The sequence below is a fragment of the Bison bison genome, unplaced genomic scaffold (genome assembly GCF_000754665.1).
Source record: "Bison bison bison isolate TAMUID 2011002044 unplaced genomic scaffold, Bison_UMD1.0 scf7180017864519, whole genome shotgun sequence".
In the NCBI taxonomy this organism is placed as follows: Eukaryota; Metazoa; Chordata; class Mammalia; order Artiodactyla; family Bovidae; genus Bison; species Bison bison.
In genome coordinates, this window is record NW_011495072.1 from 726009 (window position 1) to 753464 (window position 27456).

Consider the following 27456-nt stretch of genomic DNA (forward strand, 5'->3'; position numbering starts at 1 on the left):
TTGCAGGAAGGACTGGTTTCGTTTTCAACCGGCGGGCGTTTCAGTTTCCCTCTCGGAATAGCGTAGGGCTGGTGAACTGCCTATTTCCGCAGGATTCTCGGCGCTCCGGCTCAAACGTTAACTCACCACCTCTGATCAGAGATCCTGCAAATTCCAACCGTGGGCCCAGGGAGTCGGCCGGAGAAGGGAGGAGACCTCCGGCTTGCTCTTCCCCTACCTGAAGAGGCAGAAGAAATGGGACCAGGAAAGACCAGACCCCAAGAGCCGGCTGGAGACCCCGCCCCACCAACTTGAACATTCCCAGGGAGTCCGGGCTCAGACAGAGAGCCGGTGACCTGACTGACGAAAATCCCAAACAGTGCCCAACTCGCAGCACAGATACCCGACTCCTGAGGGCGCCCAGGATCCCAGCTGACCGCTGACAAACGCTGGACATCCCACTTGCAGAGGTGCGCAGGCGGGCCGGAGCCCAAGGCGCACGCGCGTAGGAGGCGGGGCCGAGGCTGGAGCGCACCGAGCGCGTGAAGGGGCGGGGCCGCGGCGGACCGGAAGCCGGCGAAAACGCAGGGGCGAGGGCGTCGCGATGGCACCTCAGCAGGCGCGGGTCCTTCGTTGCTGCTGTTGCAGCCTTTTCCAGGCTCACCAGGTGGGGCCTCCCCTCCCCCGAGCGCGGGGATGGCGGGCGGGACGAGGTGGAGCCTTGAGAGGCTAGACCTCTTCCTCACGCCCTGCTCGCAGACATGGGCTCAGTCTCGTGGGGTTGCGGAGTGTGCTTGAGGCCTGGACAAGTGATGGTATCAGTTGTGAGAATTAGGTTTTATTGATGTCACTTCTCCATACCCGTTGTTGTGGCCTTTGGGGAGCATTTTGCTTTTTGGATGTAAGATTTGTAGAAACCAGGACTTCCCTGGTGGTACAGTGGGTCAGAATCCGCCTGCAAATGCAGGGTACAGGGGTTTGTTTCCTGGTTGGGGAAGATTCCACATGCCTCCAAGCGCTTAAGCCCATGTGCCAAAACTTCTGGGCCCCATGAGCTACAGCTGTGAGTCCAGGAGCTCTAGAGCGTATGCTCTGCAACAGAGAAGCTACCGCCATGAAAAACCCTGGCACCACAACTAGAGTAGCTCCCGCTAGCTGGAACTACTAGGAAGACCCAGTACAGGCGTGCTCAGTCGCTTCCGACTGTTTGCGACCCCGAGGACTAGCCGGCCAAGCTCCTCTGCTGCTGCTGCTGCTGCTGCTGCTGCTAAGTGGCTTCAGTCGTGTCCGACTCTGCGACCGCACAGCCGGCAGCCCACCAGGCTCCCCATCCCTGGGATTCTCCAGGCAAGAACACTGGAGTGGGTTGCCATTTCCTTCTCCAAAGCTCCTCTGCTAGGCCTGTCCAATTGCAAAGATCCTTTTATACCCTATTCTCTCTCTCCCTCGCTCTTTCTAGCCCCTCAGAGCTAGTCAGTTACTGCTTGTCCTTCCAGAGCTTTTATTATTTTGTATTGCATGTCTTACTTGTATATGTAGCTATAGAAAGTACACAATAGTTTTATGGTGTTTGAAAGTAGATGCTGAAAAGTAGAATCTTAGGATTATACCCACTTAAATTTGTAATAGATGTTGTTTGTCCTCCCTAGAATCCTTTTAGGTAGTTCTCCAAAAGACCCGATGATTTTTGTTTCAATTGTATTTATTTTTATGAATCAACCTAAACATCTCCATGATGTTAAGCATGCTATCTCTTTTCTAAAGAGTTTTTATTGTTAGTATTAATTTGCTTTTGGCTGCGCTGGGTCTTCATTGCCTTGGCTTCTCTTGTTGCAGAGTGTGGGCTGTAGCGGGGCAGGCTAAAGCAGTTGCAGAGCACAGGTCTAGTTGTGCAGAGGCCTAGTTGCTCTGAGGCTGTGGAGTTGTCCCAGACCAGGGGTCAGTGGTCTCCCCTGCGTTGGCAGGCGGATTCTTCCTGCTGGACCACCAGGGAAGTCCTCATTCCACCTGTTAAAGCACCTTTGGTGCCTCTTGGTAACATTTTCTTTGTTGCCATTATAAATGGACTTTTCTTTCATTATCTCTTCTAACTATATGTTTGCTTATAAACAATATTAATTTTTGAAGATACATTCATTTTCTACCTAGCGCCTATGTTAATATATTGTCTTACTGGTTTTAGTAGTTTTTCATTTGATTATCTTCAGTTTTAAAGAAATAAATCATAATATTCATAAATAAGGTTAGTTTTTTTCCCCCCGTTTTCATACCTCTTAATTACTTTCTCTTTTCCAATTCTATTGGTTAGCACATCCGAAAAGACAGTAAATAATAGTGCAAATCTTTGACTTGTTCTTGACTTTCATGGGACTGCTCATGGTGATTCTGCAGCTTTAGAGCTGGAAGTAAGCCATTTTATTATGTTGAGAGACACCCCATCTAGTCAGACTTATCAAGACTTGAAATGTTATGGAGTTTTTTGAGAATAACAGATAGTAGAGATCTAATTTGATTTTATTAATATATGGATACCCAGTTTCCCAGAACCACTTATTAAATAGGCTCTTCTTTCTTCACCTTTATAATATACTAAATTTTCATACATGTGTTGGTTTGTTTCTAGACTCTATTCTTTTCCACTGATCTCTTTAAATTACTATTTCTGATCCAGTTCCAACTGTTTCAAATAATTATTGTAACTCTATTTCTGAAATTTCATTATAGGTGAAAAAGAGTCTCAAGTGGACATGCAAAGCTTGTGGAAAGAAGCAGTCATTTTTGCAGGTGAGTTCCAAGAAGCAGGGTGTCTAATACCCGTAGCAGAAAGCAGGTAGGACCCAGCCATGCAGAAGTGTGTTTCTCATGGAACCCAGTGTTCTATTATTGACTCAGGTTCATTAGATACAGAGCTCCTGCTCCTTAAGATCATCTTCCTTCAGGAAGTGAAGTGGATGGAGCGGTGCCTGGAAAGTGACCTTCCTTTGTTTATTCAGTCAGTCAGTATTTACTGAGTACCTTCTATGTGTAGGCATGGGAAACAGTGAAAGGTAAGAAGGTGTCCTTATTGCCTGTACAGATCTGCCCTTGTGAAAGGGGAAGAGAAACACACATGTAATTTAAAATTAAACTGAGTACAATGAGAGGAGAGTGCAGAGTCTGTAAGAGTAATCAGACCTAACCGGGGATGGACAGACAGCTGTTAGGGATCCAAGGGTGTGAGAACGGACGAGCAGGGTGTGAAGGTAGTCAGGAGGTGAAAGAGCACATGGACTGAAGGGAGCATATTGTAAGTGCTCTTATTAGCCCAATTTTTTCACCCAGATTACGGTTTTTTTCCAAGTCTGTTCTTACTGACCCACCTGATTTCTAATACCACAGTCTCCTCACTGAGCCCTTTGTTCACCTGCTCCAACCCTTGATTCTACCTCTGCAGCCTCGTCGCATCATTCTCGTCCTTCAGCTGCAGGGGCTTTTCCCTCTGACTTTGAAACAATCCAGACCTGCTTCCCTCTGTGTGCTTGTTGTTGAGGCATCCCCTAGTTAATCTCACTTCCCCATCAGAAATATATTCAAGTGTGTTTATGTGAGTATTGTCCGTCTCAGACTGTAGGTCCTTGGGAGTAAACGCTTTGCCTCTTTTATTTATATACATTTTTTAAAAAATTGAGGTATAGTTGATTTGCAGTATTATGTTAGTTTCAGGTGTATAGCAAAGTGATTTACTTATACATATTTTTTTCCTATTCTTTTCCATTACGAATTATTACAAGAAATTGAATGTAGTTCCCTATGCTATATAATAAATCCTTGTTTATATGTAGTGGTATATATCTGTTAATCCCATATTCCTAATTTATTCTTCTCCCCCTCTTTTGGTAACCATAAGTTTGTTTTCTATGTCTGTGAGTCTGTTTCTGTTTTGTAAATAAGTTCATTTGTATTATTTCTAGATTGCACATATAAGTCATATCATATACTATTTGTCTTTGACTTGCTTCACTCAGTATGATACATTCTGGGTTTACCCATGTTGTTGCAAATGGCAATATTTCATTTTTATGACTGAGTAATAATCCATTAGATTTATATATACAGACATACACCCACACACTTCACATCTTCTGTATCCATTCATCTGTTGATGGACACACATATACCCTTTTTTTCGACATTTTACTGTATACTTTTGGTACCTAGCACAGTGCCTGTGAGATAGTGCTCGCTCGAGGGATGTCTGTTGAATGAATAAATGACCAGCCCCACATTGATGGGCACTTAGGTTGATTTTAATTTTCATTATTATGAACAACTCTGTAATAAAAGAAAGTGTAGTCATGTAGTCATGTCCGATTCTTTGTGACCCCATGGACTGTAGCCCACAACGCTCCTCTGTCCATGGAATTCTCCAGGCAAGAATACTGGAGTGGATTGCCATTCCCTTCTCCAGGGGATCTTCCCGATCCAGGGATTGAACCCAGGTATCCTGCATTGCACGCAGATTTTTTACTGTCTAATCCACCAGGGAACTCTGTAGTGAAGCTTCTTACAAATACCTCTTTCTTTACTGGACCAATTATTTCCTTAGGACAAATTCCTACAAGTTAAATCAGAGGAATTCTTTCAACCAAGGTTCTCTTAGTTGCAGATTATAGGAAAAAACACTTCAGCAAAATTTAAAATGCACTGGCAAGGTACTGGGATATCTTGTGGGGATCAAGGGGAAGAACTGCCCTTGACCCTTTGAAGAACCAACCCCAAGACCTGAAGAGCTGCCAGCCACACAAGCATCTTCTTTTCCCTCCCTCCTCCTCCCTTCACCGAGTTTCTCACTGTACCTCCCTCCTCCTCTCCCTTTCTAGCTTTCCTTTCCTTTCTCTCTCTTTCCAGATCACAGTAACATACTCCACTCACAGACCACAGAATCTCATTTCAAACCAACTGAAAGCTGAATCCCAGTTATAAAGTCCTGGGAGAAATAATCTGATTGACATGGTTGACTCAGATATCCACCTCTGGTCCTGTCAGTTGGGATGGGTAGGAGTGGGGACAGTTAGGTCATCTGTCGGTGAGTAGGGCAGCTGAGGCCTACCTTGAGATGGGGTCTCAGAAGTCAGGAGGCTGGCTGATGGCTGTACATGTTTTAGATATCAGCCTGTATTTCTGAATTCTTGAGGAAGGTTTGCCTTCCTCAGCGCCTCCCATGCTTATGCAGTGGCGTATGGCTTAGGACTGACTAGGCCACATTAACAAACAGGCACCACGATGTGGCTTAACACAATAGAAGTTGTTTCTCTTGCTATTTTGAACAGTCCTGGGAGAGTTTGAGATCAGCAGGGCAGCTGTACGTGGTGTGATCATTCGGGGGCCCCTGGCACCTGTCATCTTGAGGTTCTGCTATTCCCTGAGGCTTATCTCCTGCTGCCGCAAGCCCCTGAAGGTGCAAGATGAGGAAGACGCTACCCAGGAAGAATCTGGAAGTGGTTCACATTCCAGTGGAAGGAACCTAGTCTCATGGCCACAGCTGACTGCCAGAAAGACTGGAAAGTGTAGTCTGGTCTGCTCTCAGATGAGGAGAGAATGCATTTCAGCGTTCAGAGAGCAGTTTCTGCCATGCAAGAGAGCACGCACCCTCCCAGTTATGCCATACATAAGTTGTCATATGGGAATTTATTTTTCAATTTATTTCACTAAAGTATAGTTGAATTACAATATTGGGTTCATTTATGCTGTACAGCAAAGTGATGCAGTTATTTGCAGAAACTGTATGTGTGTGTATACACACACACACACACATCCATCCTTTTTCATATTTTCCATTATGGTTTATCACAGGATATTGAATATACTTCCCTGTGCTGTACACTAGAGCACTATTGTTGATCCATTCTATATGTAATAGTTTACACCCACTAACCCTGAACTCCCAGTCCAGCCCTTCCCCACCCTACTCCCTCTTGGCAATCATAAGTCAGTTATCAATCTTTTTAAATTTTGCCTTTACTCTCTCCAGTTCGTCTCCTCCCATTCTCACTTGAACTTGCCCAAAATGGGATTTCACTCCCCACCAGTCTACTAAAATTGTTCATGTCCAAGTCATCAAGGGTTGGTTCTCAGTCCTCAGGTGACGTGGCTTATTGGCGGCATTTGTCAGAGTTTTTCCCCTTCTCCTCCTCCTTGGAGTCTTCTCCTGGGCTCCAGTCGCCCTGCCCCTGGTTTTCCTCCCGTCTTCCCAGCTGGTGTTTCAGTCCTCTTTGCCAGTTTCTCCCATCTCCTCGTCTTCTAGACTTTGGAGTGCTCTGGGACTCAGATTTTTGCTTTGTTTTTCACCTCTTCTCTAGCTACAGTCATTCCCTTAGTGGTCTGAGATAAGACAGTCTGACAATTCTCAAGTGTCTGTGTCAGACCCACGGCCTGCCAGTGAACTTGTATGTGCTTCCAGCCACTTACCTCTCTGCTGGATATCTAACAAGCACCCCAAACCTATATTCCCAAATGAGCCCTCCCGTCCCTTTCACCTACCTGCTTTTCCCACAGTCATCCCCATCTCTTAACTGCCCAGTCTCTCTTTCTGGTTGTTTGGGCTACAAACCTTGAACTCATCCCTGACTCTTCTTTTTCTTTTATACTCTTCACGTGATCCCTCAGCAAATGCAGTCAAAACGTACTCACGTTGTGCCCACTTGTTATCACAGCAGGCTGAGTTGCCGCGGTATTTGCAGCCCCCTCCTGACTGGTCACCTGTTTCAGCCACACAGTCTCAGCACCACAGCCAAAGGGTCCTACACGTGCAGGATCATGTCAGACCTTCCAGGTTGGAGTAACATATATGTGCCTTCAGACAGGGCCTGGACGGGGCAGGAGACAGTGTAAAATGGAAATGTGGGGCCCCTTTGCAAAAGCAGAAAAAAACTGCTATTAAAGGTTCCAAATATTAAGCCCTTCTTTCATGATCTCCTGACTTTTCCTAATGTTTTTTATTTACTAATGGTTTAAATATTTATTTCTATTTATTAAGTAATTTGACTGCTCCAGGTCTTAGTTGCAGCACGCAGGGTCTTTCAGTTGAAGCGTGTGGGATCCAGTTCCCCCACCAGGGATAGGACTCGGGCCTTAGCCACTGGACCACTAGGAAAGTCCCTATTTAGTATTTTTTTAATTTACTGTATGATTTGTTCCTGTGTAAAGAAAAACTAACTAAATGCTAGTGTTAACCAACATTTTAACATGTTAAAAGCTAACATTTAAATAGTGCAATACCATTTAGACTGTGCAACACTGGTTTTAAATGCTAAGAACATTTAGTACGTATGTGGAACATATACAGAATAATATAAGAGCATTTAGTACACATGTAGAATGATCAAAATTGCACAGTTTTTCTTTTGTAGCTCATATATGCCTACATATTTTATTCTTAAGAGTGGAGATGTTGCACAAAATTAACTCAACTGTTTTTACCTCGCTGCTTGACACACACACATTCTACCTACACTCTCAACCTTCCACTCACTGATTAGTCAGGAAGTACCGAGAAGAAGAGGAACTGTGGATTGTGCTTCTCTCCCATTTTCTGTGGCGTTTTCAGCACAGGCTATTCCAGGGAGGTAATAGGGGTAAGAAGAGATATGATAGGTTTACTTGGTTGTTGATGCTTTTAGTGGAATACCCTTGTCTTCTTTCTGCAGCTGAAGCAGGTTCTGGTCCCCCTGGGAGCCCTGGCCCCTCAGGCACAGGTGCCCCTCCCGGACTTAGGCACAGGCAGCGCACGCCACCCATGCCTGGAGCCTCACTGGGCTCTCACGCCCTGCGGGCTCACTGGGACTCTGTGCCGCCGGGGCATTGGGCATGCCCTGTGCAAACAGAGTGGCAAAGAACGGTGGGCACATTTGCTGTCCACGACTTAGAAGCATGTTTCATCATCTCATCAGACTTCACTTATACAACACAGGTTCAAAGATGAGATTATTAAGAATTTCAAGAAAGAGCAAAGCAGATCTCATGCCCATAAGGCTGACTTTTCCTTTAACAGGGCCTGCACCCTCAAACCTCATCTCCTACCCTCTTTGCCCTAGACCATTCAACTCCAGCCACTTGGCCTCTTCGCTGTTTCTCCAAAATGCCAGGCTCAAGGTGTTTGCACTCCTTTCTGTTCCATTGCTTCTGCTATCTACATGATTTGTTCCCGCTTATCTTCCTGTTTTGTGCTCAGATGTTACCCTCTCAGTGATCCACTCGTGGACCTCTTGAACACCTCGTATAAAATTACCTACTGTGTCTCCCCTCTGCCCACGCCCACTGCATTGCCTTGCTTTCCTGTGTAGCGCTTCTCACCATCTGCTGGCCGTAAAGGTGTCTTCTGTGCTTGTTATCTGTCTCTTACACTGCAGAGCTCTGTGATGACAGTGATGCTTATACACTCTTGTATTGTCCTTACCTAGTTCAGGTCCTGGCACATAATAGGTACTTAATAAATATGTATTGAACAAGTGAGTGACTACTAAGTGAAAAATATGTATCTCGTCTGTTTTATGTTGTTTTGATTATGAGTGAGGGTTAAGTATCATTTCATGTTTATTGGCAATTTGCGTTACTTCTCTTCTGAATTCCTTATGTTTATTAACCAATTTGTGTGGGGTTTGGGGTGAGTTTGGATTTGACATGTAAAATTCAGGGTGATGGTGGGCAGCCAGATTGACTGAAATTAGTCACTGAGACTGTTAGTTTGTAAATCCCTGCAGAAATGGCAATCATTGTTTGAGTTCCTGCATGGTGCTTCAGGCCTTGCACAGTACATTTTTACCCTCCCTGAGTTGTGTCTCGAATGGGTCTGTTTCTCAGCATTCTGTCAATACTTTTTAAACTCATATCTTTGTTTGTTTCTCAGGCTTACGGTGAGGGCTCTGGTGCTGACTGTAGACGCCATGTCCAAAAATTAAACCTGCTGCAGGGACAGATTTCGGAGATGTCACTCAGGTATGATAGTTTGAGGGAGGCCTGGTTATCTGGCCCTGTTTTCATCTCGAGTGGATGGTGGGAGTATATGATGGAGAAATCCCTTAGACTTCCATGTCTAACAACATGGCAATTAGATACTGAACAATCTTCCCACTGAAGTTAATTTTCAAATGCCAGCCACGATATTTTAAAGGCACTGACGAGATGACAAGAAGGTAAGTAGCCATCAGAGATCAAAAATGAAGCAAAAGCCAAAATCCAGAGAATAAGCTGGGCTGCTGGGGCGTTTGAAACCTGTTGCCCTGCAGCTTCCATGTAGCTGGGAGGCGGGCAGGAGACAGACAAAGTCTGGCCAGTGTGGGAAGGTCAGTCGGAGACCACCACGTAGAGCTGAGTGCCCAGAGGACTGCACCCCTGGTGTACAAATGACCTAGAAGTGCACCCCTCCGAGGTAGGTTGACCCAGCCTGTCTTGCCCTTGGCACTGGCTGAAGAGGGGAAACACTGCTCCAGGATTGTGTAAACACAAAGATGCTGTCACGTGACCTTTCACCCTTTTACACATGCCGTGTGAAAAGTCTCAAGCTGAGGACTTAGTTTATTTTATCGACTGTGCTGGGTCTCCGTTGCTGCACAGGCTTTTCTCTCGTCGCAGCGAGCCAGGGGCTGCTCTCTATAGTGGCAGTGTGTGGGCTTCTTGTCGCGGCTGATTCTCCTGTTGCAGAGCATGGAATCTAGGGTGCGTGGGCTTTAGTAGCTCCCAAGCTCCAAAACACAGACTCAGTAGTTGTGGCAGACAGGCTTAGTTGCTCCATGACCCGGGGGATCTTCCCAGACCAGGGATCAAACCCATGTCTCCTGCATTGGCAGGCAGATTGTTTACCACTGAGCCACCAGGGAAGCCCTTCAAACTGATTTTTAAATTGTCCCAGGAAGCAGAGATAAATGTAGCTCCTTTTTGGAGCAATACAGCTTCAACCCAGGCATCAAAGGATATATAAAATTCCAAGTGGCATATACCCAAAGTTAAAGATCATTTAACTTACTTAAGGAAGCATGTCGCCGTGAGCAAGAGACAGCAGAAATGACAGAGAAGTCAGATCCAAAACGAGTTCAGAATACATAATATTGTATGTTTAACATATTTAAGGAAATTAAACGAGGATGGTTGATATAGGAAGAGCAAGAGACTTTAAAAAATAACCACTTTTTTAAAGAACAACCAAAAAGTTTGTAGAAATGAAAAGTTTGGTCACTGAAACTAAAAGTTTAGTGGCTTCCGTGTTGGCCCAGTGGTTGAGACTTCGCCTTGCAACGCAAGAGACACTAGTTCGGCCCCTGGTACTGGGAGATCCCACGTGTCGTGGAGCACTCAGGCCCTGCACCACAGCTGCTGAGCCTGTGCTCTGGAGCCCACAGGCGGCAACGCAGGGAGCCTGCACGCCTAGAGCCTGTGCTCTGCAGCAGGAGAAGCCACCGCGGTGAAAAGCCACCCCCGCGGTGAAGGAGCCCCGCTCACCGCAAGCAGAGAAAGCCCAAGCACAGCAACAGAGACCCAGCACAGCCAAAGTGTAAGTACGTAAGTAAGTCTTTTTGAAAACAGTTTAGTGGACTTAGTAAGCCGATTAAGTGCAACTAAAGAGAGAATTGGTGAAATGGAAGATAAATCTGAAGAAATGATTCACACTGTCAATGTGAATAAGACAGAAAGGTAGAAAATATGAAAGTTCAGAGACATGAAAGACACAGAGACGAGTTCCAGCAGGAGATAATAAAAAGAATGGGAAAAGGCAGTGTTTGCAGAAATGAACAGAACTTTTTCTAGAATCAAAGGGCTCACATTCTTAGATTCAGGAAGTGCATCTAATCCCAAACTGGATAAAAACATTGTGTCTGTAGCAGATCCTAATGAACCTATCCAAAAGCTACTAGAACTAATAATTTAGCAAAATCACAAGGGTACATGGTCAACATACAAAACTAAGTTTTATTTTTATATAATTGCAGTGAATAGTTGGAAAACAATTTTAAAAATCAAATACCATTTATGATACCATCAAAAAACAGGATACTTAGGGATAAATAATAACCCAAAAATGTGCAAGATATTTTCAGTAAAAATTACACAACTTTGCTGAGAGAAGTTTTAAAAAGATCTAAATGATGAAATATGTTCATGGATTAGAACATTCAGTATTGTCATGATGTCAGTTCATCCTAAATTGATCTATAGAGTCATCTCAATCCCAGTCAAAATTCCAGCAGTTGTGTTTTTTTTTTTATGAAATTGACAAACTGATCCTAAAATTTATATAGAAATGCAATTGCCAAATCGGTTTTGATAACAAAACTGGAGGACTTCTACAACCTGATTTCAAGATTTAGTGTAACTCTACAGCAATCAAGACAGTGTGATTTTGAATATACATTTTGTGGTATTTTCATACAGTAGAATACTACTCAGCAACAAAAATGACATGGGCAAACTTCACAAACGTTGCTAAGTGAAAGATGTCAGACACAAAAGACCAGATACTTGTAAGCATGAGTGGTTCTCACCTACAAGGGCAGATAAGGGAATTTTAGGGTGATGAAAATTTTCTAAATCTTGCTAATTATATATCAATACATTTTCTATATCTTGATTGGAGTAATAGTTTCAAAAATATAATTTACCAAACTCATCTGAGGTACCAACACTTAATTTGGTACATTTTAGGGTAGATTAATTATAAATTATACCTCAATAAGTTAATTTTAAAAGATGAAATCCACCCTTTGACACAACAACGTAATGAAATTACAGAACATGGAAAACAAAGGGAAGAACTAAAATGTAGCTGGAGAAAAGAGAAATCACCTACTGAGAAATAGTAGATGCCCAGTTCTCAGGGTAACAATAGAAGTGAGAAGACAGACCATACCTTCATATTGCAGAGAGAGGTTCTGTAGTTGATGGAGCTGAGTTCCCAGATCATAGTATGGTGAGCAGAGTTCTGGTCAGTAGCAGACAGGACACTGCTCAGCTGGACTGGGGTATCCAGTGTAGGCATTTGACATGCATGACCTCATTTCATCTTGCTCGTCACCCCATGAGGATCATTGGCTTTGGTTTACAAATGAAGAAACTGACATAGAGGTGCCCACATTTGGTGGACTTGGGTTTCCACTGTAGGTCAGTAGAGAGAGTTCCATTGTGATCGTGTGAGCTAGCAGCCCTGTCGGACATGGGTGGTTGCGGCTTCAGTGCTAGCCTTCAGCCCTTGAACAATGCGTGTTTTAGTTGGCCATCCGGCTCCACTCGAGGCTGCAGAGGCTCCGGCACCTCACTGTGCTCTCTGTGTGATGAAAGACCCCTGCTATCCCTGGGAGGGTGGGTGAAGACACATCTGACTGAGGAAAAGGCCTTATCTCGTAGCGGTTGAGATACCACACAACTGTAAAGACACTCCTATGACCCTCTGCAGTGGGGACATCGCCGCTGCTGATGGGAGGGACTGTCAGAGTTCAGCTGAACTAGTCTCTATTCAGGCCCTGAGCAGGGCAGGTGCACATGTGTTGTCTCATTTATCTTCACAGTCCTCTTGCGTTATTATCCCCATTTGTACGTAAGGAAACTGGGATACAGTGATGTACCCAGAGTCACACGGTCTGTGACAGCCAGTCTTTGGCAAAGCCACGATACCAGCTCTGGTCTCTGAGTGAAGAGCGCCCCTTCTGCCCTGTGTTACTTTTCCTGTTGCTCCAAGGAACAAATGGTCCCTCTGCCTTCTGACGGAGAAGGCGATGGCACCCCACTCCAGTACTTTTGCCTGGAAAATCCCATGGACGGAGGAGCCTGGTGGGCTGCAGTCCATGGGGTCGCTAAGAGTCAGACACGACTGAGCGACTTCACTTTCACTTTTCACTTTCATGCATTGGAGAAGGAAATGGCAACCCACTCCAGTGTTCTTGCCTGGAGATCCCGGGGACGGCAGAGCCTGGTGGGCTGCCGTCCATGGGGTCGCACAGAGTCGGACACCACTGAAGCGATTTAGCAGCAGCAGCAGCTGCCTTCTGAACCGCTGGAGGATGTCCAAGTCACATCGAAACAACGGAGATAAGTTCAATCAATAAGTTCCCCTCAGCAGGCTTCGATAGCCATTGTTAAGTCTGTGCATTCTACTGTTCCCATCTTCACTGTCCTTCATCTTCCTGGTCGTTTTACAAAGAAGGAGTTGTACAATCTTTCCCTAAGGTCTCTGGGAGAATCCGTAAGTGCCAACGAGGAAGAAAACGTGGGTCCTTGGCAGGCTGCCCGTGCAAGTCCACAGGTAAGCCAGCAGCACCACCTCAGCCCAGCTGCCTGAGCCGGCTCTGTCACCAGGAGGTTCCGTTCATTCATTCATCATTTGTTCTGTAAACAGATGTTGATGTCACTGACTGATGAAAACTTGGCTTAAAGCTGCAGGGGATACAAAAATGAATAAACCTTTCCCTTTTATAAGTGTGTAGACAGCCATGTTAACAAATATTTGCAATACTATGAAAAGGGCTCTTTCTTCTGGCTGCTTGGCTTTTTCTTCTGATCCTAACTTGAACTTCACCTCCTTGTCCTCCTCCCCTTGTTCCGAAGCACCCTGGGCGGGGAAAGGATGCTGTTGTCGAGTGCCTGGGTTGCCGTGTCCCCTTTATCTAGGTGGAGCCACACAGCAGGCTCACGTGCTGCCTTTCTGTCCCGAGGCCTCAAAGTAGGTGCTCAGTGTTGGGTGGGCAGTGTGTCAGAGCTCCAGGGGCTGAGCAGATGACACCATTGGTACATCCAGGATGCCATGGTACAAGATCACTGTCCTGCCAGGGACAGGGCAAACAACTCTCTGACAGGCTCCCTGGAGGAGCTCCGCCTTTGATCACAGAATCATGCTGGCAGCGTCTGCACTCCAGGCTCTCTTCGTATTTTTATTGTAAATAGGGGAGATGGTCTTCAGCACACCACTTTAACACATCAGCTCTTGCATGCTTCAGTCTATCCTTTCAGTTTCTTTACTTACGGACCTAATCTTTCACCATCACTTCTGTAACAAATACTTGTTTGCATCATCCTGGAATTTTCACTTGTATCTTCTATGTTGCTATATAGCTTTCAACTATTTTCATTTTTAAAAAGTATCTGCAGAAGATAGTGGATTTGCCAATGTTTATTCCCTTCTTGTGGAGAAGGAAATGGCAACCCACTCCAGTACTATTGCCTGGAAAATCCCATGGACAGAGGAGCTTGGTAGGCTACAGTCCATGGGGTCGCAAAGAGTCCAACACGACTGAGCGACTTTACTTTTATTCCCTTCTTATTGGGCATTTACCAAACTTCTGCTATTATACATATTTGCTATTATTGGTAACACTTTAATGAGCATCTTCATGCCTTCATCTTCATTTGAAACCACTGGACCAGGGAGTGTGGACCTTCGCAAAGGTCTTGGTAAGTTGTGTCTTGAAGCTTTCCCCAGGTGTGTGCCAGGGTGCTCTGTTCAGGACATCTCTCTCCCGTGACCTGCCGGTCAAACTCCTTTCCTGGTGGTGGTGTAGGCATGGGTCCTGCGGCCCTTGGGCCTCAGCGTTGCACTGGGGATTCTCAGTAAAGGTGCCTACTTTTGAAAATAAATTTACTTCCCAATTCTGTAGGAAACACTCCAGCCCTCAAAGAACCGCTGGCTGAAGTATCTGGAAAGGGACTCCAAAGAACTGGGGCTGAAAGGAGGAGGAGTGTGTTTCAACAGTCAGCCTTCATCCAAGACAGAAAAGCCAGACCCTCCGTTCAGCACAGGCCTGCCTAGGAAAAGGTGCCAAGCCCGTCACCAATCTAGCTTCACCCACCCCCACCTAACTGCCCCGTGGTTTGGGGACGGACAGGCGGCTTCCATGGTTGGCAGGGAGTCTGAGGGTTGTGAGCCAGGAGGCACCATGAGCACAGGCCCCTGGCCAGGCCAGGCACCAGGCGCAGAGGTGGGAGCTGAGCAAAATGCCAGTGGAGGCGCCTCTTAGGAGTCTCACTTAATTCAGAACATCCAGACTGCGCTGACCTCAGGGAGGAACTCAAGGGCAAGGTTGACAAAGTGAAGTGTGGCCAGAGAAGCCAATGGGCCTGGGAGATTTTAGCTGAGAGCAGGAAAGACCTGATTGTCATAGGTCTCCTCTCAGCTTAACCTGCATTTCAGTGAGTTTTCTGAGAGACCACCTCATCTAGGTTTAGGGTAGCTCTTCCAGGGCAGATGCTTTGGGGAGGTAGATTCCAGTTCAAAATAAGAACTTTCTAGCAACTGCAAGCTATAGAGCAGAGAAATGGACTGCCTTGGATGTCATTGGGCAACCTGTTGTTGGCAGTAGGCAGAAGCTGAGCAGCCATCTGGGAAGCTATAAGGGATGGCAAGGTGTCAGAGCAGATGACCACCAAGTCAGGATCAGACCACTGCTCAACGGTAGGACTAGGTTGTATTTTTTTAATTTTACTGAAGTATAGATGATTTATAATGTTGCATTAGTTTCAGGTTTATAAAGTGATTTGGTTCTATATATATATAGTAGTAATAATACATATGTGTGTGCATATATGTATTCTTTTTGAAATTCTTTTCCATTATAGATTATTACAAGGAGGACTGGATCTTTTTTTTTACATTGTTAAGATTTTTTTTTATATGGACCATTTAAAAAATCTTTGTTGAGTTTGTTCCAGTATTGCTTCTGTTTCATGTTTTGGTTTTTTGGCCAGGAGGCATGTGTGATCTCCTTGACCAGGGATTGAAGCCTGCACCCTTGCATTGGAATGCAAAATCTTTACCACTGGACCAGGGTAGTCCCAGGACTAGATTCTTGACAGCATTTTCTCTGCCAGGAAATGGAACCAGAGCACAGTCCAGCCTCTATGTGGCCCTCATGTCCAGGACTCCAGAAACTGTGAGGTCACCTTGAAGTCCTTGAAGGTCAGTGTCCTAGTGGCCATGGAGCACATGCTGGATTTAATTGTTTTTTGGACTATTACAAGACTTATACCCTCCCCCTGTCCCCAGAGTCCAACTTCCCATGTGTCTTGTTATGTCTTAAGCCACCTCCTGTCTCTGGCTTGCACTCTTTTCCTGCTGTTACTGACGTCAACTGGGTCAAAAGGGCAATTTGATGCCTTGGAGACAAGCGAGGTTGACCAGTAGGACTTTTCTGCATCAGGCCCGTCCTCTTCATCCTACATGGGGTGCCAGGTCTTCGCCAGACTGTTCAACTTGGGACCTGCCCTGCATTTCTGAGGAACTGCCACCTTCATTTACCCAGGTGGGTCTTGTGAATTTGGGGCACTCTCTTCACCCAGGACCTGCTCTTGTTATTGATGCTTCACACCTAGCAGACCCCACCATACCTTCCAGGCCACAGAACGAGGGTTTTGCTTTATGCTGCCGTGGGAGCCACAGGCGTCCAGACAGAGGAACTCTGCCAGGCGTGTGTCAGTGCTGCACCAACATAGGCCAGGGTTGACCTGACCAGCTTCAGACTGTAGTAGAGAGCACCATTCAAAGCCAAGAGGCAGAGATCAAACTTGGTGTTGCTACTAACTAGCTTTGTGACCCCCAGGTAAGGGTATAGCGCTCAATCTCCAAATTAGAGAATAATGAGTGTGACAGTTACTGATGTACCAGTCCCTGGGCTAAACATTTTAACTGCATTGTCTAATGCTCACCACCAGCCTGTTTTGTTTTGAAGGTGAGGAATCAAGGCTGCCATAGGTCCAAAGAGGTCACAGCAAGTCAGCCCGAGAGCTGGCAGCCTCTGATCACTAACAGCTGCCCAGAGCCTCTTCCACGCTGCCTGGGGGCCCCTCCTGTCACTGCTTTCACACTCCTTTGTAGGCAGTGGCACTCATTTTGCAGTGAACCCTTGTTTCCTGAGGGAGAGGGAGAAGCCAGGCCCCAGCGGCAGTCACATCCCGTATCTGCAGCTTTAAAACCCTCGACACGGCTAGAGAGAGCTTTCCCCCTGCCTGGCGATGAGCGCATGGTGTCTCCAGATGGTTGTAGGGTCCTTCCTGCTAGCACCCAGGCACTCCCTCATCTGATTCTAAGGTCCCATGAGATAGATCCACTGACCACATGAGAACATCTTGCTCTTTTGGAAAGCCTAGTCATGGAATTTGGAGTGAGAGAGAGGGCATTTATTTGCTGTGTTTTGCTTCATCTCAAAATCAAGGCATATCCCTGGCCTGCCAGCCTACAGGATAGTAGACAACACGGAGCAGCAATTGTCAGTGCCCAGAGGTACCATCCAAGACTAGCGCAGGCCCAGGACCCACTCCTCCCTGTCCCTTGAGGCTGCTGGGCACCTGTTCCTCTGAAGGGTGAACGTGCCATCACCTCGTGTCTCCCCTGCAGGACCATGCTGGCCTGGCAGGGAAGGGCAGAGAGAGCAGTCGTGAGGACCTGGACACCACGGAGCTTGTTTCCCGGGGGGAACCACCGTGTCCTGCCCAGCAGGTCAGGACCATGTCTAAGTGGGAACAATGTCTTGGAAACAGCTCACATTTGGACACAGAGCCCCTCACCCCTCTGCAGAGAGGCCTCAGGCCAATCCAGGCAGCACAGGCTGAGCAGGGGGCCCCCAGGGCCCAGACTCCAAGGGAAGGAGGCCTCTGCAGGCTCCCTGGTGCACGCCAGTCTCCTCAGACCACACACACTCCCATGCCTGGGCCCAAGTGGCTCTGTGGGAGGATCCCTGAGCAGTCACAGGGCACAGGCCCCTGGGCAGAGGGTGCACCCTTGGTCAAAGGGATGCAGGCACGTTCTTCACTCATGCGTCTATGTGACCTTTTTAAAACTGGAGAGGACTTTGATGACGATCTGTGAGTTGAAACTAGTATGTTATTCACATAGACATATTTGTCACATGAACCCTTCAATTCAGTGACCTCTGTGCCACTGAAAACAGGGTTCCCCAGGTTGCTTTCAAATAGTAGGACTAAGGATGACTTATGGGAACTACAAGAAGAGATGATAAATATGACCATCAAACAGATTACCTCTTGTACCATCTTTGATTAAAGTGCTTATACCTTTAATTAAAATTGTTTACAAATAGAATGGTTACAAAGCGATTTTCTTAACTTTAAAAGCAGCTGACACGTTTGGAAATGGTAACTACAGTGGTTATGAAATAGGCAGTACTCTGAACAACATCAGTTCCTCTGTCAGCCCTTCTTTATTCTCAGATGTTAGCCACAGTCCTGAGCTGTAATTGCTACAGGACAGCCTCTTCCACCCCGGGTGAATGCTGGTGATCCTTTAGCTAAATTCAGAGGATATCAAACTTCTAGCAGAGAATCAGTTACATATCAGTGTCCTATAGTCATTAAAAAAGAAAGAAAAAGCAGAAAGCCATTTGGCAAGATCTCTTCTGGACTGCTGGTGTAATCCTGCAGGGAGAGTACGGATAGGATGCAGTATGGTCTCCACGTCCTCCCCAGGGAGGAGTCTCTCACTCTGCCCCAGGGCAGGGTCCCCTGGCTGGAAGGAGCCAGCATCCATGGGAAGCTGATCAGTGTTTCTCAGAATCCGCACTCACACCCTTGGAACTCCCCCCGTGTCACTTGTTCTACTGCCCTAAATGGCTTTGTGCATCCCCACCCCCCAGATTCTGAAAGAAGAATGACGACAAATTGGGACTTAGAGGCACTGGGGTTCTACACTAACTCAACACGACTATGAGACAAGAAAGGGGACACAGAATGGGTGAGCAAACATCGTCACAAAGGTGGTGGGTGTTTTGAATACTGGATGGTGTCCAGGGCAGCCCCGATGTCGTAATTCTTGGTCTGCAGAAGCCTGGTGAGCCAGCCGCCTTCATCAGAGAACCCCATGGACAGCATCTGGGAGAGGGACTCAATCAGCCGGGGGTCAGCTTCTGCCAGAAAGAGTAATGACAGCTATGAGGAAGAGGCACTGCGCCCCAAATGTGACCTGTACCTGCCCCTTTTACAAGGTCTTAATCCTCACAGGGACCCTCCAAGGCAGGGACTGTCAAGCTTTTTCTGTAAAAAATCAAGAGTAAATATTTTAAGCTGCTTTGTAGGCTATTTGGTCTCTGTCACAAAAATTCAGCTCAGCTGTTGAAGTATAAAAGCAGCCACACAATAGGTAAAAAATTAGCATGGCTATCTATGTTCCAGTAAAACTTACATTTATGAACACAAGATTTGAATTTCATCTCATTTTCCCATCTTGACTTTTTTCCAACCATCATAAAAATGACAAAGTCATTATTGGCCCATAGGCCATAGTTTGCCACTCTCCACTTCAAGGCAGAGAAGAGAAATACTGGCAGCCCAAGGGCTGAATTCGGGGCACAGATGGGTTTCCAGCTGAATAACGTTTTAAACGCCCCGCCACGTGACAGTGATGAAGCAGAGCAGGATGTGAGTGGCCTCATCTACTCAGTGTGTGTCCTCCAGGCTGCCACTCTCCACCCGGCCCTGCTGCCTTCCACACCACCCACTCTACACCATGGCTTCCTGCCTGGCTCCTACTGGCACCGTGACTGTGACCCCTGCTCCGAGATTAGCACTTGCGATGAGCAAACAGTGGAGATGGGACTCCGACTCCACTTTCAGCAGTGCGTGGCAGTGCCCAGAGCCAGTGCTGCCGCCATATCACATCTGCCTTCATAATTCTGGGTCTGTGGGTTAAGTTCTAGAAATTACTAAAACTAGCTGAGCGTACTAAGGCTCAGTATAGACGCAGAGGACAAAACCAACTCCTAGATTTCTCTTACATCAATAGACAAGCCCTGCAGTAGAGAAGGTAATGCCTGTCTGTGTTGCTAGAAGCAAGTGATAGGAGGCTCTGAATGGAAAAGGGAGTAATACACAACAATCCGAAATCCCTTGCCTGGTGGCAGATGTGGGTACAGTGCAGCTTCCTTCAGTCCTGTGGGTCCTTCCTGGGAAGGATCCAGAGAGCTTGGCCCTTCAGACTCAGGCATCTGTAGAGACTGCAGTTCACCTGTAGACGGGTCCACCTCTTTTGAAGACAGATGAGTCCAGTCATCATCTCCTCCTGAACAGTTATCAGACTCCATCTGTTCCTGAAACAAAGCCCCAGTGAGCACAAGAATGAGAACAACAGGCCACCTGACCACAGTCTCAGCTCTGCGAGAGACAGGGCACGCAGGACTAGCAAGAGTCCTTCTGCTTTACAGAGTTCTAGTGGAGGGTTCACAGGACAACTTAAATGCCACCAACAACTCAACGGAAATGGGTTCTGCTGGCCGTGTGAGTGCCGGGGAGGGGCTGTGACTCAGGTGCTGGGAGAAGCTCCGGATGTGTTAGGGGGGCACTTGCCTCATGCTGACCCCCTGACTCCAGGGCGATCTTATTCATCTGCTCCGTCAGAGACTGTGCTGTGCCCTCCACGTCCCTGTCTGGCTTGCTGGGGTCAGAGCAGCAGCTGCTTGGCTGAGAGCTACACTTCTCCTCTGTGCTGGAACTGCCTGCAGAGGTGGGGGTCAGGCGGCTTCTCTTGCCTCCGTGTTCCACATCAATATCGACTTCAATGCCTAGAAGCCGGGGGGGAAACAAACACTTGATTAATAACGTCATCCCAGGTCAGCTTCAGACCCACGAAGTCCGTAAACAGACTCTGCTTCCCCTCACCGTGCAGGACAGCAGCTGCACAGCAGGCACGGCCAAGCCCTCAGAACAGGGTGAGAGCTTGTGCCACACAGCCAGCCAGAGCCACCTGCACCGCAGTGCGGAGGACGTTCTTGGCCTCACTTGAGGCATCCACTTGCGTGCAGGCGCCGAGTGATGTGAAAAACACGCACGCTGAACACGCTACCCCTGCTTAGGCAGGCAGCCCATGCGAGCTTTGTGTGACCCATGAGACGGCGTGTCCACCTCCAATCTCTCACACTCTGGGCACACGCTCACTGAAGGGCAGGGAGGGCACACTCACTGGGCTTATGTTATAATTCGTTTTACTTTCTCCAAGGACACGCCCCATGTCTTAGAATGAAGCAATTTCAAAAGAACGGGCCTTCCCTGGTGGCCCAATAGTTAAGAATCGTCCTGCCAACGCTGGGGCCATGGTTTTGATCCCTGGTCTGGGAAGATCCCACATGCCACGGAGCAACTAAGCCCGTGTGCCACAACCACCGAGCCTGTGCTCTGGAGCTGTGAGCTGCAAGTGCTGAGCCCGAGTGTCACAACTACTGAAGTCTGCACTCTGCGGCCGGTGCTCCACAGGAGAAGCCACTGCAGTGAGAAGCCTGTGCAGGACTAGACAGCAGCCCCCACTCGCCCCAACTGAAGAGAGCCTGCACGCAGCAGGAGACCCAGTGCAGTCACAGGTAAATGTAAAAAATTTTAAGAACTATAGGATGGATAAACATCAAGGCCCTACTGTATAACACAGAGAACCATATTCAATATCCTATGATAAACCATAATGGAAAATACATATATGTGTTACTGAATCAGTTTGCTATACAGTATAATTAACATTATAAATCAACTATCCCATGGACGGAAGAGCCTGGTAGGCTGCAGTCCACGGGGCTGCCAAGAGTCGGACACGACTGAGTGACTTCACTTTCACGCATTGGAGAAGGAAATGGCACCCCACTCCAGTGTTCTTGCCTGGAGGATCCCAGGGACGGGGCAGCCTGGTGGGGTCACACACAGTCGGACACGACTGAAGCGATTTAGCAGCAGCAGACTTCAATAAAATTTAGAAAGCAATATAGATTCCCTGCCCCCACCACACAGCCTGGCCCACCCTCCAGAGACAACTTTTAACTGACAATGTGCTTTTTCTGTCTTTCCTGACTACTTAGGTTTACCATTTATTTCTAACTCTAGATGATCAACACTTCCCCTATCCTTTCAAAAACTCACATTTTGGTAAAAACAATATTCAGTGTTTATGTTAGTGCCGCTATATATATAGTGTTCTTTGCTGGCTAAGGAGTGGGCTTATTTCCTCAGAGTTTTCTGTATTTATAGCAGTAACGATGCTTTCTTTTTCACTTAGTAACTTTCCCCATATTCTCTCACAGCTTCTCTGTAGCGTTTTCTACACAGATTAAGTGTATCAGATACCCCATCCGTTCTGGTTTTTCCCCTGGAGACCATCCCAGGCAGGCATGGAGCCTCCAGCTCCAGCCTGGACAGGCAGCTCTCTGACCAGAGGCACAGCACCTGTGCCTTCCTTCCATCCTGGCAACTACCGTTGTCACTCTCATCTGGTGGGTACCATTTTCCAGTACCCACCATCTTTCTTCATTCTGGGCTTGTTTCTTTATTTTGGCCAGAGAGACAGTTCAAGCCCAGGTAAGATGATTAAGACCTTGTCAGTTTCATTCCTGACAACTTTGTTTTGCTCCCACACTTGATCATTTTAGTTGGGTACAGAATTCAAGGCTGAAAATCAGATTTAGAGGAGACTTTTGAAGTCAGTGTCTTCTAGCTCTTAATGTGCTCCTTAAGTTCCCAAGCTATTACAGCAGCCTTCAGAGTTTCAGGAGTCTCTGCCCCAAGGGTTCTGACAGGACAATTTTAAGCTCTGGCATGGGGTCTTTTTCAGTCCTTGTCCAAGGCATCTGGGGCCCTTTTTAATCCAGAGGTTAGTGTCCTAGTGCCAAGAGACCGTCTCGTGTTTGTCCATTTCCTCCCTTCAGTTTACGCTGTTCTCTCTCTGGAATTCTTTCATCCTGTATTGGGCCACCAGGATTAATCCTCAGATTATCCCACCTTAGTTACTTTCCTCCATGCACTTTCCATCTTCCAAAGTTTGATGAGATGGTTTTATCTTGTCCTCCATTACTTTTTTCCCTTTTTCATGATCCATGTTGCTTTACTAATTTTGTTTAACCCCTTCACTATTATTTAAGTAGAGTATGAGGAGCAAGCAGAGAAAATAAAAGCAGGCTTAGCAACTGGTACCCCTATCTGCAATATTTACATTGTTTTCCTTCTTCCATTTCCCCTGCAGTTTTCATTATGAAACATTCAAATAATCAGAAAAGACAGAAGAACAGTACAATGGACACCTATATACTTTCTAAAATGGGTGAATGATGCAACTCTTCTGTAATGGATTACTGAGATTATTGAACTAGCTTTTCCAACTTGATGATAATCTGAGACTTCAGGGCTTAAAAGACTGTACCACATCTCTGCCCTGCTAGCCAAAGCCTCTGCGTAGGGGATGTTTGTGGAAGGTTCCACGGCCCTGCTGCTTTACGTCCTAGGTGTCCGTGGCTGTGACCTCCAGCCAGTACAGCCCTGGGCTCATGCTCTTGCTCAGCTGGCTCTCACAGTGCCGCTTATCACAAAATTTATCACACTTATCAAGAAAACGTTTTAGTCGCTGACTCACTGCACAGACTGCCCTCTGAGAGGTATTAGTGGTTACCTCCCTCTGGGCCCCTGCTCTTGGAACTAACGTTCCCTTCTAGGCAATTAGTAGACTGAGTCATCCTGTTAGTTCCTCAAAAGAAAGGAAAATAAATACCCGTAACTCCAAAGAGAGTTTAATCCATTCCTCGAATGGCTCTCTTCAATAGCTACTCAGAAACACATTCCAATGAAACTTGTTTTGTAGGGTTCCAGACTCCTCCTGAGTTAGCAGAAAGCACTCCATCCACTTTGAAAGACCTGAGAAGGCCTTAATTCTTACTGCCAAAGACCTCTGAGCACTTCTAAAATTATTCCCTGGTATCCTGAATGGAGAATCCACTCAGATAGGTCTCAGGATGGAGAGCAAGTGTGACAGTCTCCTGGGAAGCCTTCAGAACACACAGACCCCTCATGCCCTACCCAAAACCCACTTAACGAATCAAGGGACCTGGAACTCCTCACTGTTTTAAAGTCTCCTACCTGAACGTAGACGTGGTTTTGTGACTTCCCAAGTTATCTTGTTCATTCTTTCAAAAGAAAACTTTTTTATTCAGGATAATCCGTTTTAATAGTTTCCATCTACCAAAATATATACCCTCCCACAAAAAAAAAATTAAAATCAAATAAAAACCAACCTTTCGTTGGTGATTCTGATGTTCAGTGGACTTGAGAACCACTGTCCATTTACTATCTTCCAAAGAAAAATTTTCTGTGGGCCTCTAAGTAACAACCCATTAGTTGGGATTACTTAAAATCCTACTACGTCTTCACTATGTCTTGAGTGAGTGGCAGAGTTTAGGAATAACCTATCTCCCAATTATTTCATCACTACTCCAGTGTTACCCTCCTTGCTGCTGCTGCTAAGTCACTTCAGTCGTGTCTGACTCTGTGCGACCCCATAGACGGCAGCCCACCAGGCTCCCCCATCCCTGGGATTCTCCAGGCAAGAACACTGGAGTGGGTTGCCATTTCCTTCTCCAATGCATGATAGTGAAAAGTGAAAGGGAAGTCGCTCAGTCGTGTCTGACTCTTCACAACCCCATGGACTGTAGCCCACCAGGCTCCTCCGTCCATGGAATTTTCCAGGCAAGAGTACTGGAGTGGGTTGTCATGTCTTTCTCCAGTTACCCTCCTTAGAAAGCATTAAATATAGCAATTGTTTTTCCTCACTCACTCAAGAGTCTTTAACTCCAATACAGAAACCATGTGAGATCTGAGCTATTTCATGTAGCAGCAATGCCAAGATGTCACTGCTACTTCAAAGCTGCTTCGTCAGCAGAAATGACCTCCGGTTGGAAGCAATGGCAGTCATGCTCTGTGAGCCACAGGGCGGGTGGTGGGTGAGCTTGGGGACCCTGCTACAGCATTCTTTCAGACACTGGACACAACTTTTGGACAGACCAGGTAGACACTTCCCGCCACTGCAGTCACAAAGATGATATCATGGATCCATCGTAAGTCACCTTCATCAGCTGATTCTTATGGCCACAACCCAGCAAGTGCTTTCTGAAGTTTTAGAGGTTTTAGCCTTGGGCCAGGTCACACTATGAAGGTGCACAGCTCACCCACCCAGACACCTACCCTGGGCCTGCACACTGGGAATCCAGCAGTGGACACGAGAACCTCCCTCCCTTACTCCTTTCTCTCTGGCACTGGCACAAGCCCAGTTCTTAGGAAGCACCAGGCAAGGTTGGAGGTTGCAAAAAAGGGAAGAAAAGCAATATGGCCATCTCAGTTAACTACTCACTTAAGTCCTTAAAGAAACCCCAAGGCTCAAGTAAGGAGAAATACGGACTGGTCTTCTCCCAAAGGACAAGCAGGAAGAAGATGAAGGGCAGCCTTTAAACTGAGCCCGGTCACCCTCCCTAGTGGGATTACCCAACCAAATTCTGGCTGATTCTTGGCTGATTCCACTTCACTCTGTGTGGAAAGCTGAAGAATTTGTCAGGGAGTTCAACCTCAAGTGGCCTGTGGTGCAGCACTTGGTCAAGACTGATTGATCTGAAGCAACGAATCCTTACTGGTCTCAAGGACACATCAGCTGCCCCTCCTCTGCAGTATCCCAACTGAAAGCCACAGAATAGCCGCCTACACTCTGGTTACCAAATGCTCTGCTGATGTCAAAGGAGGGGCACTTACCCAGAGGGCTGAGGGCAGCCGCCACACTCTCCCCTACGTTCTTGAGGAAATTCACACTGGGATCTTCCGATGGACCAGAGGCTTTGGTTTCAAAAAACAAAGATACTTTTAATTCAAAGCATCTCTCTCAATGACTGAAACCTGTCACAGTCCTGTCTGTCCCAGAAGCCCTACTCCGGGGGCCTGGTCCCAGCAGCCTATACTCTATTGCTTCCCTCTCTCCCCCTCTCTAGGCCACCTCCTGGGCCCCTTTGTCTTTCACACCACTCCCCCTTCATCTACATTCCTGGTGCCTAGAAACTCTGTACACACAGTATAAAGTATTATTTACCCCTCCCCCCCAAAAAGTATTATTTACTCAAATCAAACAAATACCCTCATCTTTGTCCCTAAAGACAAGGTAAATCAAAGGACGTGGTAATAAAATCAGAATAGAACTAGAATCTAAAAGTTCAGAATGCAAGCTATGTGTAAATTTTTAACTTGGGAACTGTTTTACAAGACTTGAGCAGATCTGGCTCTGACTTTCCGAACAACTAGCATGAAGAAGAAGAGAGCAGACTGTGGAGACGCAGGTGCTGGAGGGACCTCCCGAATCTCCATGTGAGGGCCACCAGGGCAGGTGCGTTAGTGGCTTTGAGCACCGAGGCACCTAGTTTTCCCAGATGTACAATGGAGATGATGCTTGCACTTTGCAGGATTTTATGAGGATTAAATGCACGAATGGCCACGAAGTGCCTAGGCCAGCCACAGGCATGCAGGATTTCAGGACACAGGGAAAGCCCTCCAGCTCTGCTGGCCCTCACATCTCACCCTTCAGAGGCCAGCAGACACAATCCTCACCTGATTCCGTGGCAGGGCCAGGGTGGGCATCCCCTGCCTGAGGAGGACGTGGGCTCCAGTTCCCCGGTGTGCCCATCTCCCAGGCAGGCCACCCAAAGTGCCCATGTTTCAGCTTCCGGAGCCAGCGGCTGTGAGAGAAGCCCTAGGAAGGGGCAGGCAGAGGGGTAAGGTGGTGCCAGTCAGGGGGCTCCTGCTACCCGGTGCCCACCCACAGGGAGGCCCCACTCACCTCAGAGAAGTGCCCAATGGGGCTGGGGAAGGCCAGCTTGCCGTGTTCCCGGTGCAGGCCCTTGCCCTCGCAGGCGGAGCACAGGTCGTAGTCAGGGCAGACGCTGCACTTGTAGCGCGTCCCCACCACGGGCCCGTTACAGCCGTCACAGATCACGTTGGGGTGCACCATGTTTCTGGGCACCTCCTGGGCACATGAGGGGCGCTGATCCCTCCGACACTCCTTCTTCTCTGCAGGCAGGGTGGAGAGCCGAGACTCTCGGTGAGCCGCGAAGAATCGCACTCGGGGCCATCAGTCAGAAGGCCCACAGTGCCACCCTTCAGGCACTGAACCCACCCAGAATTCAGATGCTCAACTGACGGTAACAAAGCAGCTTCAGAACCTGCTAAGAGGCTCCAATCCCTGCACCTGTGACCTGGGGACGTGTGGCCCAGGCAGGAGCAACGCACCAGAGAGCTGTGTCCATATGGCTATGGTCTTGGCCCGCACTAAACTAAACCCCAAAGCTGCCCTGGCCCATGATCGCAATCAAGAGGGAACCCCCCTCAAGAAGAGTGAACCCAGAGACCCTCCAACCTCACCCCCTGTGGTGGACACAGACTCCTTTCTCAGGTCAAGCAGAGTAATGACTGTGGTCCTGTCTTAAAGAGCCCCAGTCTCCTCACCCCTTCTTTGGAGGAACTTCTCCATAACCTCAAGCCAGCTGCACTCAGCAGGGAGCACTAGGCTTTAGGCAGCACCCCAGAGCAGCCCCTTACCTTTAATGTAAATGCGGAAGATGTCATCCTTCACATATGACATCGCCATCGTCAGCTCCTCGTCACTGGAAAAGGCAACCAAGTCCCCATCCTCATCTAGATTGTTTAAAAGACAGAACGTGAGCCCCAGCATGTCTCAGCTGG

General features: G+C 47.3%; 2 protein-coding genes across 2 annotated transcripts; one reads left to right on the top strand and one right to left on the bottom strand.

The window, feature by feature from the left end:
* The first annotated feature begins 534 nt into the window (after positions 1-534).
* Positions 535-18301, top strand: LOC104981530 (chromosome unknown open reading frame, human C5orf45). Its single transcript, XM_010830677.1, has 8 exons — positions 535-646; positions 2704-2763; positions 8864-8952; positions 13171-13246; positions 14595-14752; positions 15805-15892; positions 16134-16235; positions 17327-18301. Exons 1-8 carry the CDS (start codon positions 584-586, stop codon positions 17795-17797), a joined length of 1107 nt encoding a protein of 368 aa, XP_010828979.1. The 5' UTR covers positions 535-583; the 3' UTR covers positions 17798-18301.
* On the bottom strand, positions 17970-27456 carry SQSTM1 (sequestosome 1). The gene is made up of 7 exons (XM_010830676.1): positions 27313-27456; positions 26555-26784; positions 26326-26467; positions 25483-25563; positions 20287-20501; positions 19835-20030; positions 17970-18851 (listed from the first exon to the last, which is right to left on the bottom strand). Exons 1-7 carry the CDS (start codon positions 27443-27445, stop codon positions 18694-18696), a joined length of 1155 nt encoding a protein of 384 aa, XP_010828978.1. The 5' UTR covers positions 27446-27456; the 3' UTR covers positions 17970-18693.

Bases quoted from the DNA above. Each gene is read 5' to 3' on its own strand.
- LOC104981530 (XM_010830677.1), top strand. From the start codon at position 584: ATGGCACCTCAGCAGGCGCGGGTCCTTCGTTGCTGCTGTTGCAGCCTT. The intron at 2,764-8,863 runs GTGAGTTCCAAG...TTTGTTTCTCAG, and splicing joins AGAAGCAGTCATTTTTGCAG to GCTTACGGTGAGGGCTCTGG. The intron at 13,247-14,594 runs GTAAGCCAGCAG...CCAATTCTGTAG, and splicing joins CTGCCCGTGCAAGTCCACAG to GAAACACTCCAGCCCTCAAA.
- SQSTM1 (XM_010830676.1), bottom strand. From the start codon at position 27,445: ATGCTGGGGCTCACGTTCTGTCTTTTAAACAATCTAGATGAGGATGGG. The intron at 20,502-25,482 runs GTAAGTGCCCCT...CCCGGCTTCTAG, and splicing joins GGCTGCCCTCAGCCCTCTGG to GCATTGAAGTCGATATTGAT. The intron at 20,031-20,286 runs GCAAGTGCCCCC...GCTTTGTTTCAG, and splicing joins AGTCAGGGGGTCAGCATGAG to GAACAGATGGAGTCTGATAA.